This window comes from Carlito syrichta, unplaced genomic scaffold (genome assembly GCF_000164805.1).
Source record: "Carlito syrichta isolate Samal-C Ts95f unplaced genomic scaffold, Tarsius_syrichta-2.0.1 Scaffold290399, whole genome shotgun sequence".
Lineage (NCBI taxonomy): Eukaryota > Metazoa > Chordata > Mammalia > Primates > Tarsiidae > Carlito > Carlito syrichta.
In genome coordinates this window covers 887,068-901,810 of record NW_007234495.1, presented here as the reverse complement: position 1 = coordinate 901,810, position 14,743 = coordinate 887,068, and the positions used below count along the sequence as shown (strand labels likewise).

The following is a 14,743-nucleotide window of genomic DNA, read 5'->3' as shown; positions in this document are numbered from 1 at the left end:
CCTGCAGCCCCTCTCCCCCCGACTCTCCCCTCTCCTCCCGGCGCCCCGCGCAGAGCCCCCTCCTCCAGCCCCGGGCTTCGGCCGCCGCCTCCTCGTCCTCCCATCCCCGGCTCTCTCCGGGGCCTGGAGAGATCCCTAACCTTCCCAAGAAGCCCTTACTCGGGGCTCTCCCCCTTCGCCTCCCCAGCTTCCCGCTCCAAGACGCTTTTCAGGACCCTTCCACAGCGGCCCCTTTCCAGCTCCTTTTCTTTTCCATTTCCAACTTTGCCTCTTTGTTCACTTTGCTTCCAAGCCTCCCGCCCTCTCTCTCTCCTTGGCCCTACCCGCCTTGGGTCTACGCAGCCCCAAACTCAAGCTCCCCTCTGTCCAGCGCTGTGGGGCTGTTCGGGGGTGCGGGAAGGCCTGCCAGGCCGTTCTTCCAGTGGGGACCCATTGCTCTGCCTCCCGCCTGCCAGTCCCTTTTTACTGCGAGAGGGCTGCCCATCCCTTGCTTTTGGTGGCCGCGGTTGCCTCTCCCGCCTGCCGTCTTCCCCCTGCAGGTCTGCTTTCCCCCCGCCCTGGGACCCCAGGGCTCTTGCCCTCCCTGCTGGAATGTGTTCCCTCTCCGGTCGGGGACGCCGAACTTCGCCCGCGTCTGTCTTCGCGAGCCCGCTGGTGCGTGGCGCGGCCCAGCCAGCACCTCTGGCGAGATGGGAGCGGAGCTCCCGGGCCTCTTTCCTGGCAGAGTTTTTGCTGAACGTAATCCCCCAGCCCCGCGGCGGCGGCGGCGGCGGCCCGGGGCTGCTGCTCCCGCTGCTGAGCTGCCTGCCGGCCGCGAGCTGGATCGGGGTTACTAGAGTTCAAACGCATCTGAGATCAGCAGGCGTGGGGGGAGGCGGTGCGGAGAGAGAGGAAGGGGCCTTTGCCGTGAGCAGGCATCAAAGATTAATGGATGGCTTTGCATCGCAGTCTGCAGTAAACAGGAAACTAGTCTGAAAGGAAAGGAGAGCACTGTGTGTCTTTTTTGTTTTGTAAAATTCGGAGTGTGCACTTCTACTGGATCTTGAATCGGGCCCAAAAGGATGAGCTGTCGGTGCTGCAGTCGTGACCCAGGCTGAGTGCCCGATGGCAGAGGAGAGGTAGCAGTTTTTATTTCCTCTGTCTGCTCCTTAAGTTGAAAGATAGCCTTTGTATTCGGAGTGGACTATCTTTGCCATTTCAGAGATGATGGGAAACCACAGAATTGCTAGTAGTTTATGTGGAGATCAGGTACATACAAAGTTAGCCTCGAACGAGTGGGAGTGGGGAGGACCAGCTATATTTAAAACATGTGCCAACGCTTATGTAAGATGTGCGTTCCCTTCCCTGGAATCTCAGTTTGGGCCTGAGTTTACTTAGGATATTAGGCTCTAGCTCTGTACTCCTACATTTTCAGGGCTTACTATGCTAACAGACAGCGAGAAAATTTGTCTTTCTTAAAATCGGTTTTAATTGATGGTATTTTTTTTCTAAGCTGGTTGGGACAATGAGGGGAGATTAATGATGAGTGATGGCTTTTGTTTTTCTTGGGGGGAGTGTAGAAACTTTCAGCCCTAAATTATCTAAGTATTGTACAGAATCATTTTAAACTGTGTCACGTGTACTTCTTGCTTTTGCTTTTTAAAAAAGAATTCGGGAGATGTGAGTATGGGTCCTTTTTTGGTAAAATCACCTTTTCCATTTGTTTTTTATTTGATAAAGTTCTTCAGCAGAAACCAGCGATGACTTTAAAAAACCTACGTTTTCTTATTGTTTAGAGCAATTTGCTTGATTTCTTCATATTCAAAACCAAAGTACTATATTTTCAGGAAAGTGTAGAATGAGGCCTCCTGTGTTTCCCAGCCCGCACATCGTAATGGTAAACTGTACAACATTATACTTGTACAAGACATGACTGTTTTTGTAAGTACGATTGCTGCTTCCAAGCCTGGGAAAGTCATTTAATGAAATAGTTGAGGTCTTGTTTTTGGTCAGCATTTGTTGAACCTTTCTTGAGGTTTTAGGAAAGTAATATATGTGTTCTTCATTTTTTGCTGTTTTAGTGTGTAAGGCATTTTTAAGTTTGAGTCACATTTAGTTTACATTACTTACAGAGGCATCGTGCTGTAGTATTGCTTCCCCAGTTCTTTTCACAGTTCAAGAAGGAAATTTTAAAATCTTGCATGGAAGGAAAAACAGTGCAGGAAGTTTGCGTTTTGGCTTTGGGTATGTCAGACCTTTCAGTTTTCTTTGCTTTCAGCTCTCCTGCTTATTTTCTAGGATTATTTGGCATTTTTTAAAAGATGATTTTGAGTTCACTTCTGTAAAATATGTTTTTAGCCCTATTTGACAAGAAATCTGGAAAAAGATAAATTATTATTATTATTTTTTTTGAGTTGGAGTCTCACTGTGTCACCCAGACTGGAGTGCAGTGGCCATTCCCGGTCACCGCAGCCTCAACCCGCTGGACTCCGGAGATCCTTCCTCCTCAGCCTTCCAAATAGCCGGAATTACAGGAATGCGCTACCACGCCCGGCTGATTTTTTGATTTATTGTAGAGATGAGGTCTCGCTGCCCAGGCAGGTCTCGAACCCGTGGGCTCAGGCAGTCCACTCACCTCAGCCTCCCAAAGGCGTGGGATTACAGCCTGAGCCACCGAGCCTGGCTTGGAAAAAGATAAATTAGATTTGAACCAAACATTATAGAGGTATTCTCCATCTCAGGAGAGAAGCCTCCATTTTACCTCATTTAAAGTAATATAGTGTCTTGGCAGTTGTGAGTGATCAAGTATCTGCAAACAAGATAAATATCTGAAAATTTTGTTTAGCGTTGGGTTAGTGTGTGGTGCTAAAGTGTAGTGTACAGCACCAATTTGTGATGGTTACCATCTTTTCATTTTTGTTTTAGAAAGGTTTCATAGTTATGAGGTATAAAATTTTTTTTCTCTTTGATTTTCTATGTACTCAATTTGTTTCCTCCACATCCTTATACATGGCTAACTTGCCAGTGACTTGAAATGTATCAATCATGTACAGAAATAAATGAAACATTTAATAAGCAGTAGATTCATTATTAAATGGACACACTTAATTCCATTCAGGGTCCTTCTTAGAAATATTTGAGTCTTGAATTGATTATGCCATAGAATTTGGGGATCTGCCATTCTCCTTGGATATTCTTCTGTATTGACAGCTTTAGGGATCCAAGATTTTCTCTTTCTAGAAGCAGAACGAGCTACCGTTTTCTCTTTCTTGTTATATTTGTCAGGCAGGAGTGGTAGGTGGAATTTAAGAGGGAACATGTACCATTCAGCTAATGGCCTTCTTTTGTAATAGAGATGATCCTCTGTAAAGATTAGGGAGGTTTTTTCCCCCCCAGCAGATCTTGATTTCTAATGCAGAATTAGTTGTTTAAATATTTTTCTTTACCCTTTTAAGAGCTACAATAAGTAGTGAAAGTGTGTACATTTTAAAATAACGAGACATTAAAAACAGGCAGGTTCCAAATCAGATGAAATAACTATGGACCACAGATATTAGTAATGGCTTCCCTCACTGATTTATATTGGCTTCTAGAATATGGAAAAATAGTTACTTTCCACTATAATATAAAACCTGTCAATGACAGTTATCTCAGTAGATGGTGATTTTCACATGTGACTGGTGATTTGTAAGAAAAATCTGTTCATATACTTTGAAATAAATTTCCAAGAGGACATTGAGGTATCAGTTGTACCACCAGAGTAAGCAGTTATTTCTTGTATATTTCCTAAAGTCATTTAAATAGCTTAAACATATTCAGCTTTTTGCTAACAATTTCTTTTTTCTTTTTTTTTTTTTTTTTTTTGAGTTGGAGTCTCACTCTGTTGCCCAAGCTGGAGGGCAGTGGCATGCTCCCGGCCACCGCAGTCTTGGCCTGCTGGGCTCAGGTGATCCTTCCACCTCAATCTTCCAAGTAGCTGGAACTACATGCATGCACCATCATGCCCGGCTAGTTTTTTGATTTATTGTGGAGATGAGGTCCCACCAAGTTGCCCAGGCTGGTCTCGAACCCATGGGCTCAGGCAGTCCTCTCACCTTGGCCTCCCAAAGTGCTGGGATTATTTTTAAGCTTTCCTCTAGTAAAATAATTCATAGATATGCTAGAAAACTTGGTAAACAGAAAAATATAGAAGGTAATAAAAATCACCCTTGAAAGGATGTTATAATGACTACTTTGGTGTATTTTTTCCCAGAATTAAAAAACAATATCATGGGCTTTGAGAAATTTAGTTTAGGTTCCTGAACAGTGTAGTATGCAATAAATGTTAAAGGTTAGAGATTTTATTTTTCAGTGCTTTTTCCCTCTTAGGACACAACTATTTGGTTTTGAGTCTCCTAATATTATTTTTTTCTTATGTAGGAGAATTACTAAAGTTGTCTTGTTCATTTAAAGTAATCAGGATTGCAATAGTTATCTACAGAAATGTTAATTTTATCCTATTGGTGGGATATATCATTTGGGTTATGGGGATGGTTGGTACAGGATCATTGAAAAACTTTTCACAGTGTGCCATGTTGAGCTGACTTTAACTTTTAACTATCCGAGCTAGGAAACTATGAAAATTGGAGAGTAAGATGGAAATACTGACAAATATTTAACCATAGCATAGTAATCTGTCACTATAATTTTCTTGAGAAATACATGTTTTCATTTGTCCTGTAATGTCTCAAATTACTGCCAAAGCTGGAAATGTGTTTAGCTTTCTCAGCAAAATTCTTAAAAGGATATTGTCTGTGCCAACAATCCAGAATTATCTGTACTCTTTAAATTGTCCTTTACGCACTTTTGTTTGCCCTGTTCCTTTATAATTTTTTGGATTAACTAGCAACTTTACCATATAAAGCAGTATTGCATTGAATTATACTTTTTTCTTTTCCTTTTTTTTGAGTCAGGGTCTCTGTTGCCCAGGCTGGAGTGCAGTGGCATGATCACAGCTCACTACAACCTCAAACTCCAGGGCCCAAGCCATCTCCCCTTTCAGCTTCCTGAGTAGCTGGGACTATAGGCGCATGCTACCACACCAGGCTAATTTTTAAATTTTCTGTAGAGACCAAGTTTTGCTATGTTGCCCAGACTGGTCTCATCTCCCACCTCGGCAAGTGCTGGGATTACAGGCCTGAGCTACTGTGCACAGCTGGAATTGTACTTTTAAGTAGTAGATTGTCCTGCTTACTGCCTTTCATTTTCCTACCCCCCCTTTTGTGGTCTCTTACTACTTAACCAAGGTCTATGTGGTCTTTTACTACTTACCGAGGTCCATGCAGAGACAGGGGCTGCAGACTCAATGCCCGGCTTCATCTATGTGCCTGCTTGTCTGTATATCAAGGGAAGAATTTAATGAGCATTATTTTCCCAGTTTGAAGATAGGTTGTGGAAATTTTTTTTTGAGTTGGAGTCTCACTCTTTAGCCCAGACTGGAGTGCAGTGGCTACTCCTGGCCACCACAGCCTTGACCTGCTAGGCTCCGGCAATCCTTCTGCCTCAGCCTTCCATGTAGCTGGAACTACAGGCGCACGCTACCACGCCTGGCTAATTTTTGACTTGTAGAGATGAGGTCTCACCAAGTTGCCCAGGCGGGTCTGGAACCCGCGGGCTCAGGCAATCCACTCACCTTAGCCTCCCAAAGTGCGGGATTACAGGCCGAGCCACTGAACCCGGCTGATTGTGGAAATTTTAGACCAAATTTAACTTTAAAGATTCAAGGAAACAATATTGCAAATAATGTTTATTCTACCTGTGTCTACATCAGGCATTCTCTGGATTGTATGTTTATTGCATTTTGATTTAGTACTTTTTGATTGTAAGTGAATAAGGAAAAGGATTATAAGATGCTGCAAACTAATTGTGCAGTTACCAAATTTTTATTGAATTGCTTAGGCTTTTTCATAGAGCAGATATTAAAAATTTGCATTCTTTTTTTTTTGAGTTAGAGTCTCACTCTGTCGCCCAGACTGGAGTGCAGTGGCCGCTTCCGGCCACCGCAGCCTTGACCTGCTGGGATCCGGTGATCCTTCCACCTCAGCCTTCCAAGTAGCCGGAATTACAGGGATGCGCTACCATGCCCGGCTGATTTTTTGATTTATTGTAGAGATGAGGTCTTACTGCCCAGGCGGGTCTCGAACCCGCGAAAAATTTGCACTCTTAAGAGCTACATTGCCAGGCATGGTGGCTCACACCTGTAATCCCAGTACTTTGGGAGGTGGAGATGAGAAGATTGTCTGAGTCCAGGGGTTCGATACCAGCCTGGGTAACTTGGTGAGACCTCGTCTCTACAATAAATAAAAAAATTAGCTGGCTGTGGTGGTGTGCTCCTATAGTTCCAGCTACTTGGAAGGTTGAGTTGGAAGGATCGTCTGAGCCCAGTGGGCCAAGACTTCATGGCCATGAGCATGCCACTGCACTTCTGCCTGGGCGACAGAGTCAGACTCCTACTCAAAAAAAAAAGAGCTACATAGATCTTAATTAATTTCATTGGAGTGAATTTTTCAATTTAATTAAATAAAGGTTACAGTATTCTTATAGGGTGTTTTGTTTCTAAGTGCTTAGATTTGGAGTCATTGGGCTTTTTTTTTTTTTTTTTTTTTTCTCAGACTATGGGCCCTGATTTTTTGAGTTTTTTAATCCTGTTTTTTTGTGTGTGGTTGTTGTTAGTGGCCTTTTAAAAATAAATTTTGAGGTCTGAACATTTCATCAGAACTGTAAGACTGGGCAGACCTGAGAGGGTTAATGTGAAAACACAAAACAAAGCTTATTTCTTAACTGTCTAAAAATAGCAGATGTAGCTCAGGAGTTTTATGCATTCTAACATAGTTTTGTATAGTATGTGATAATCCATTAGATTCATAAAAGGATATCTAGAAGCTATTTGTGTTGACATATTTTTAAATATGTGTCTTCTGAATTTTAGGTCTACTCCAAGGAAAAAAAACATGGCTGCAAAAGAGAAACTGGAGGCAATGTTGAATGTGGCTCTGAGGGTGCCAAGCATCATGCTGTTGGATGTCCTGTACAGATGGGATGTCAGCTCTTTTTTCCAGCAGATCCAAAGAAGTAGCCTCAGTAACAACCCTCTTTTCCAGTATAAGTATTTGGCTCTTAATATGCATTATGTAGGTGAGTGTCTGTATCACATTTTATAAACTTAAAGTGAGTCCTGATTTATGTCTTCCTATATTTTAAAATTTGGGCAAAAAGAGGGTTAGTTACATTGAGATGGCAGTGATATAGTCATTGATGAATGTTTATGAGTCTTAATTATAGTTATGTCTTATCATTGCATGTGAATTATTAGAACTAGAGGAAAGTGGAGAGTGTTGAATTTATTTTACTGGGTAAACTGGAAGGCAGAAGGAATTGTTTTAGATTTTAATATGATGAAGTGTAAATAATGAGAAACAGTTTTCCAGACATTTTGCCCCTTCTAATTTTGGGGTTTGGTAGTAATTCAGAAAGTGCACTTTTTTTTTTTTATTGGAGTTTCACTCTGTTGCCCAGGCTGAAGCGCAGTGGCATGCTCACGGCCACCACAGCCTCGACTTGCTGGGCTCTGGCGATCCTTCCGCCTCAGCCTTCCAAGTAGCTGGAACTACAGGTGCATGCTACCATGCCCAGCTAATTTTTCTTGATTTATTGTAGAGATGAGGTCTCACCAAATTTCCCAGGCGGGTCTCGAATCCGCGGGCTCAGGTAATTCATTCACCTCGGCCTCCCGAAGCACTGGGATTACAGGCTGAGCCACTGAGCCCAGCCATAGTATTCTTTCTTTATTATTCCCTGAGACAAACTAACCCTTTGCACTTGGAGACATCTCATGGGTCACTTACCAGCAACTTGACCACACTTTTTTATGAAACTGAAAAATAGTTTAGCATTGGAACCAATTTTTTTTGTAATGATGTTTGGCTTATAATGGAATTTTGACATGAGGAACTTACTTATGACAAAAGGTCAAAATTTCATATCATACATTTTCCTAATTTGTGGTGATGTGTGAAACAGTCATTGTCATGGGTTGCACATTCATTGATACATGTTGTGAAATAGTAATTTGTTTGACATCTCCTACCTGGTATTTTTCTATTGGAGTAGACAATGCAGTCTAATTTTCGTCTTCTCACATTAATGTGTTATTTATCATTCAGTGTGTTGTTTGAAGAAGATATGGAAGGATTCCTGAAATCTACTTCTCAACTGACTGATCATATATCAGTATATACTCCATCTGTTTATTTGATTTTTCATGTAGTTTGAATAGAAAACTTCAAGGAAACATACTTTTTAGAAAAATTTGTGCTGGCATAAGTTTTTCCTGTATAATCACCAGCAATCCTTTTATGTCCCCTGAGACAGGACATCTAAGTGGTTTGTTAGATTTCAAATCTCAGAGGGGACATCCAAGTGCAAAAGGCTAAAATATTACCAATTGAAGATAAAGCATTCATTTCAGTTAAATGATGGGAAACAGCACTATAATATTTTTTCCCTTTAAAAAATACTCCTGGAACTATAATTCTTTTTCCTTTTACTTGCATGCCCTTTTAAGAAAAATGGAATGAACTGTAATTGATATGCTTTAGGGTTAGCGGTAAAACCAATGATGAAAATTAAAGAAAGGCAAGAAATACAGGCTTGAAATAGATACATTTCATCTAGAATAAAGGTCATAATCCTTAATTTTTAGGTTAATTTTCATGTAACAATATGTTTTATTAACATTGTGATTGCAGAACTTCAGATGTGGTTTGAATGGTGTACTCCAATGGTTCCATTAATATTTTTTTATTAGAATTGCCTATTCCATGAAAAGTTGTATGTGTCTCTGAGTTTTATTTTTATCTATAGAAGGACTTTCTGGGTTTCAAAACTTAGCCCTGAGAACCCCTCACAGCACTAAGAGAGTGCCAGATAAGCCACAGAGGAATAAGTGTGGCATAGTAGAAAAAATAGCACACCAGAAGCAAAACATCTAGGTTCAATCAACTCAGCTCCTGTAGATGACACTGCCTTGAAAAAATCTGTGAAATGGGAAGGTTTTCTTTATGTTGCAAAATGCTTTAATTTTCAGTCCTTTATTACAAGTTTTTTATGTTGTTAGCCAATTTATGGGAAGTAATTGCTGTGTGTTGTAGAAGAAAAATTGGGTGCTTGGCTTAGATTTCTAGCTTAATCAGCAAAATAAGTCACACTGTAGTTTTAAATAACTGTATACTTATGACCGAGTATGGTGGCTTTCGCTTGTACTCCCAGCACTTTGGGGTTCCTTGAGCTTAGGAATGCAAGACCAGCTAAGCAACATAGTGAAACCTCGTCTCTACAAAAAATACAAAAATTGGCTGCATGTGATGACACACGCTGAGGCAGAAACAGATCACCTGAGCCCAGGTCGAGGCTTTGGTGGGCTGTGATCTTTAGCCTGGATGACAGAGTGAGACATCGATTCAAAAACCAAACCAACCAAACCAAAATAAATAAATAAAATTGTACTTATATTACTTCTGAATAGATTGAAATATTTATTATAAAAACAGTTGCCTAATAACCAGAAACATTAATTTTAGAAATTGATTGTGTCTAGTACACTTGAAATTTAAACTTTCTGGCTTATTACTTTGGGTACTAAATGGAGCCTTCGTAAGTACACTTATAACATGATATTGTAGAATAAGCTCAGTGAGACCATGATTAGATATTGAAAGCTTGAATAGTTTTCTGATTGGAGTAAACTGTCAAAGTATCATGTAGTGTTTATGTAATGTTCCACTTTACAGAATTTCATCCTGAAATAGAGAATTGTATCTGTTTCATGCCTATCTCTGTTTCATACTTACTAAGTTCTTACTCTGAGCACCAAGTAGCTTTTATTATTTTCTGTATAATTCTGGAGTAAATATAAATACATAAATTTTTTCCTCCTTTTATACAGATGTTAGCATAAAATACTTGGTTCTGAACCTTTTTTTTTTATTTGTTGATGTATTAATAGAACTATAACTGCTGTTCTTATTTTTGAAATAAAGTTTTATATACTGTTTTTTATGATGACACTTTCCATTCTGCCAAATCTTAACATTCTGATTAAATGCTTAGAGCCCATTCTTCTCTCTTCCCAATTCTGTTTTACAGTGGCGAAATATCCTTCTATGGTTATACCATAATTTTTTTTTTTTTTTTTTGAGTTGGAGTCTCACTCTGTCACCCAGACTGGAGTGCAGTGGCCGTTCCTGGCCACCGCAGCCTCGACCTGCTGGGCTCCGGCGATCCTTCCACATCAGCCTTCCAAGTAGCCGGAATTACAGGCATGCGCTACCACGCCCGGCTGATTTTTTGATTTTTTGTAGAGATAAGGTCTCGCTGCCCAGGCGGGTCTTGAACCCGCCGGCTCAGGCAATCCACTCACCTCAGCCTCCCAAAAGCGCGGGATTACAGGCTGAGCCACCGAGTCCGGCTATACCATAATTTATTGAACTAATTACTTTATTGGTGGACATTTTAGATAGTGTCTACCTTTTGCTATTTTGTGCAGTGTTGTGTTCAATAACGCTGTATAGCCATAATTTCAACAGGTGCAACTGTAACTTTGGGCTAAATTACTAGAAGTGAAGTGGCTTGATTAAAGAGGACAGTTGTCCTTTGTTATATGCAGGAGATTGGTTCCAGGACCCCTGCATATATCAAAATCCCTGCATATATCAAAATCTGCACATACTCCAGTCCCCCAATTGGCCCTGTGGAACCCAAGTATACAGAAAGTTGGCTCTCTGTGTGCATAGGTTTCTCTTCTCCCAAATACCTTTTCTATTCAGGGTTGGTTGGAAAAAATCTGCATATAATTGGACCCTTACAGTTCAAACTCATGTTGTTCAAGGGTTGACTTATATATATGTGTGTGATGTTGTAGCTGCTGCTCTCAATAGCGTTTCACCATTTTGTACCTCAGCAAACAGTGGTTGAAAGTTCCTGTAATCTTAAATTCTTATCAAAGCAGCCTATTAGCAAACTTTTATATTTTGACTACGCCAATGGGGAAAAGTTGATTTTTTTATTTTATTTTTTGAAGCTCAATGTAGCCTTTTTTTTTTTTTTTTTTTTCCAAGTCAGGGTCTCACTTTGTCACCCAGTCTAGAGTGCGGTGGCACGCTCATGGCTACCGCAGCCTCAACTTGCTGGGCTCAGGCAGTCCTTCTGCCTTAGCCTTCTAAGTAGCTGGAGCCACAGGTGCGTGCCACCACACCCAGCTAATTTTTTGATTTATTGTAGAGACGAGGTTTGCTGAGTTGCACAGGCTGGTCTCGAACCCCTGGGCTTAGGCAGTCCTCTTGCTTCTGCCTCCCGAAGTGTTGGGATTACAGGTGTGAGCCACCTCTACTTCCCAAAGTGTTGGGATTACAGGTGTGAGCTACCATGCCCAGCCTATCTCAGTGTAGCTTTAATTTGCATTTCTTTTATTCTGAGTGAGATTGAATTTATTCTCATGTTTAAGAAAAATTTGTATTTCCTCTTGTGAGAGTTGTTAGTTTATATCCCTCACCCACTTTTCTGTGAGATTATTATCTTTTTCTTAGCAATTTGTGGGAATTCGGTATACATTAGGAGAATCAACCCTTTGTGATAAATTAAAAATATTTTTTCCAGTTTCAATTTTCTGATTGTGGTTGAATTATTTTTACTTAAGCTTTTGTCAGTTAGAAAAGACTTCCCTGTTCTTGAGTTTATAAAGAATTGTTATATCCTGTTACTTTTGTGATTTTAGTTTTTACATTTAAATCTTTGCTCCATTTGGAATTTTTCTGTGTACACAGTGTGTTATAGGTATAAGTTTAATTTTCCTAAATAACTATTCAGAGGTCTCCACCTATTTATTAGTTTAGTCCACCTCTTCATGACTGTTATATACTAAATTCTCATATATATCTTGTTCCATTTCTGATCTTTTTTCTGTTCTTTTAGTCTGCCTATTTGTGAACTGTTGACATACTGTCATGTTTATTGAGGATTTAGGTGTTCTGTTACTGTATGATAGCACCTGTGGCTCCAGCTACTTAGAAGGCTAAGGCAGGTGATTAATCCCCTCATTTATCTTTATTTCCCCCTTAGAGTTTTTCTTTTATTGTTAGCTTTCTGTATTAACTTAAGAAGTATCTAGTCTCATTCTAAAAACAAAGTAATCTTGTTAACTTTTTTATTGAGATTGCATTATTATTATTTTAGGAGGGGGTCTTTCTCTGTTGCCCAGGCTAACCTCGAACTTCTGGGTTCAAGTGATCATCCCATCTCAGCTTCCCAAGTAACTAGGTCTATAGGTGCTACTGGGTGCCACTGCACCTAGCTGCATTATTACTAAGTTTTTAAGTTAGGATGGAGAGATAGCTTACAGATTCTTTTCCCCTTTTTCTTTCTTTCGTTTTTTTAAAGTCTGAGATTCACTCTGTTGCCCAGGCTGGAGTGCAGTGGCACACTCATGACCACTGCAGCCTCGACCTGCTAGGCTCAGGTGATACTTCCACCTCAGCCTTCAAGGTAGCTGGAATCACAGGCGTGCACCACCATGTCCAACTAATTTTTTGATTTATTACAGAGATGTGGTCTCGTCAAGTTGCCCAGGTTGGTCTTGAAACCCTGGACTCAAGCAGTCCTCTCGCCTTGGTCTCCGAAAGTGCTGAGATTGCAAGCGTGAGCCACTGCACCTGGCTAGCTTACAGATTCTAACTCTTCTGTATGTAGAAATACAGAAAGCCTTCCTATGTTCAAGATTTCTTTTGAGTACTTCTAGAGTGTTTTAAAGTTTTCTTCATATATGTCATATATATAAGTTCATTTCTGGGTATATTGTCATTTTTATTACTGTTTTAAGTGGGTTCCTCCCCATTTTATCTTCTAATTGTTTGTTGTTAAGGAGCTTAAAAATTAAGATGGGGATTGGTAATGTTTGTGTTTGTGAAATGTAACTGTACCTTCAAACTAAGAAGCTTTCCAGGGTGGTTCTGCCTAAGAAAAGGAAAGATGGCTGACTGTCCATATGTAATTGGTGGAATGTTAACTATAAAACTGTTTTATTGATTTTATGGAATAAAAAGGGGAATAGAAATAATTGGCACGGTAGAGGAGCCCTTCTGTGAAGAGCCCTAAATACATGTTGTAGACAGTGTGCTTAATCTGATAGGTAGTATTGGGTCAGTGAAGGTTTTGGAGCAAGTGAATGCATTTTAAGACTGATTAGAGCCAGGCCCACTGGCTCACACCTGTAATACCGGTAACGTGGGAGGAATGCTTGATGCCCTGAGTTCAAGACCAGCCTGGGCAACAAAGTGAGACCTGCTCCACACCTGTCTTTACCAAAAATAAAATGACCTAGACGTAGTGGTGTGTGCCTCTGCTTCCAGCTACTTGGAACACCGAGGTGGCAGGATCGCTTGAACCCAGGAGTTTGAGGCTACAATGAGCTATGAACGCACCACTGCACTTCAGCCTGGGCAACAGTGTGAAAAAAAAAACAGTAAAAACAACAACAACAACAAAAAACTACATACATTTAAAATATAAGCTGATTAGCGTGTTGTCTAGGTTGATCGATTGGGGAGAGGAGAAGATAGAGTAAGAAGATCAGTTAGGATTTTAGGCAAGAGGTAATGAGAGCTGGAACTAGCATGACAGAAGTTGAAAGGGAGAAATGAGTGTGAAAATTCTATTGAAATTACCATTATTAAAATCATCAGTGACCTTAAATGTAATAGTGAAACCCCTGTGTGTCCTTATTGTACACTTTTCTGTGTTTATGAAGCTGTTAACCACTTCCTCTTTCTTGAAAGTGCTTCTTTCTTGATTCTTCTCCTAATTCTCTGATCATTCCTTCTGACTTTTGCTGTTTCTCTTTAGGCTTCTTAAGTGTTGACTTTGCCTGTAATTTGTGTTTAATTTTCAACTTTTGCTGTTTGGGTGATCTCCTAGAGTTTTGGCTGCAAATCTCTATCTCTCCTTTCCTCAACTTTGACTGCTGAAGTGTGGGGTTGATATTCTTCCTCTGTGATTCCAGAGCTCCCAGCTCTCCCTCCACTGGGCTTCTTATACTGCATTCTGAGGCATGGTATGCTTGTCCGTCTTCCCAGGTAGAGTGTGAGCTTCTGTAAGGTTGGAGAGTGTGTTGTCTGTCATCTCAGTATTCCCAGCACCTAGCTAGTGCCTGATATTGATGAATGGTTTTCTAACTACTTGTTCAGAAATTTCCACTCAGATAGCCCACAGACACTTAAATTTGTCAGCAGTCACTGAACTCATCACCTTTACCTCACCTCAGACCCCCTTCGTTTTCTGTATTTCCTGTCTTAGTAGCACAACTATCTCACTTCCTTGTTCTCAGCCACTCACGCATAGATCACCACTAAGACCTATTTAAATATGTATCTCATAACTGACTTTGCCAGTCCATAGCCAAAGCTCCTGTTTTAATCCAGGCTCTCATTCCATCCAGTACTACCATAATCTTTGAATAGCAGAAATTGCTAGATTTATTAGTGTTGATTTAAGCAGGTCATCATTTTAAAATGCTGCTGATCTTTCTTTTTTTTAAAATTGGAATCTCACTATGTCGCTTAGGCTGGAGTGCAGTGGCATGATGCTCATGGCCACCACAGCCTTGACCTGCTGTGCTCAGGCTATCCTTTCACCTCAGCCTTCCAAGTAGCTGAAACTACAGGCATGCACCACCACA

The 14,743-nt window shown here is 40.7% G+C and overlaps 1 protein-coding gene across 4 annotated transcripts in view; it reads left to right on the top strand.

Moving 5' to 3' along the window:
• The window catches only part of RNF145 (ring finger protein 145), a 60,588-nt gene that overhangs the window by 551 nt on the left and 45,294 nt on the right, over positions 1–14,743 (top strand). The window contains exons 1-2 of one of the 4 annotated variants that reach the window (XM_008054429.2): positions 745–1,121; positions 6,947–7,152. In XM_008054429.2, coding sequence (XP_008052620.1) covers positions 6,969–7,152 — 184 coding nt within the window. In that variant the 5' untranslated portion in view covers positions 745–1,121; positions 6,947–6,968. Of the gene's footprint in view, positions 1–744; positions 1,122–1,183; positions 1,260–6,946; positions 7,153–14,743 lie in introns of those variants that run through there. The other 3 variants (XM_021710587.1, XM_021710586.1, XM_021710588.1) reach the window with 3 other exon arrangements.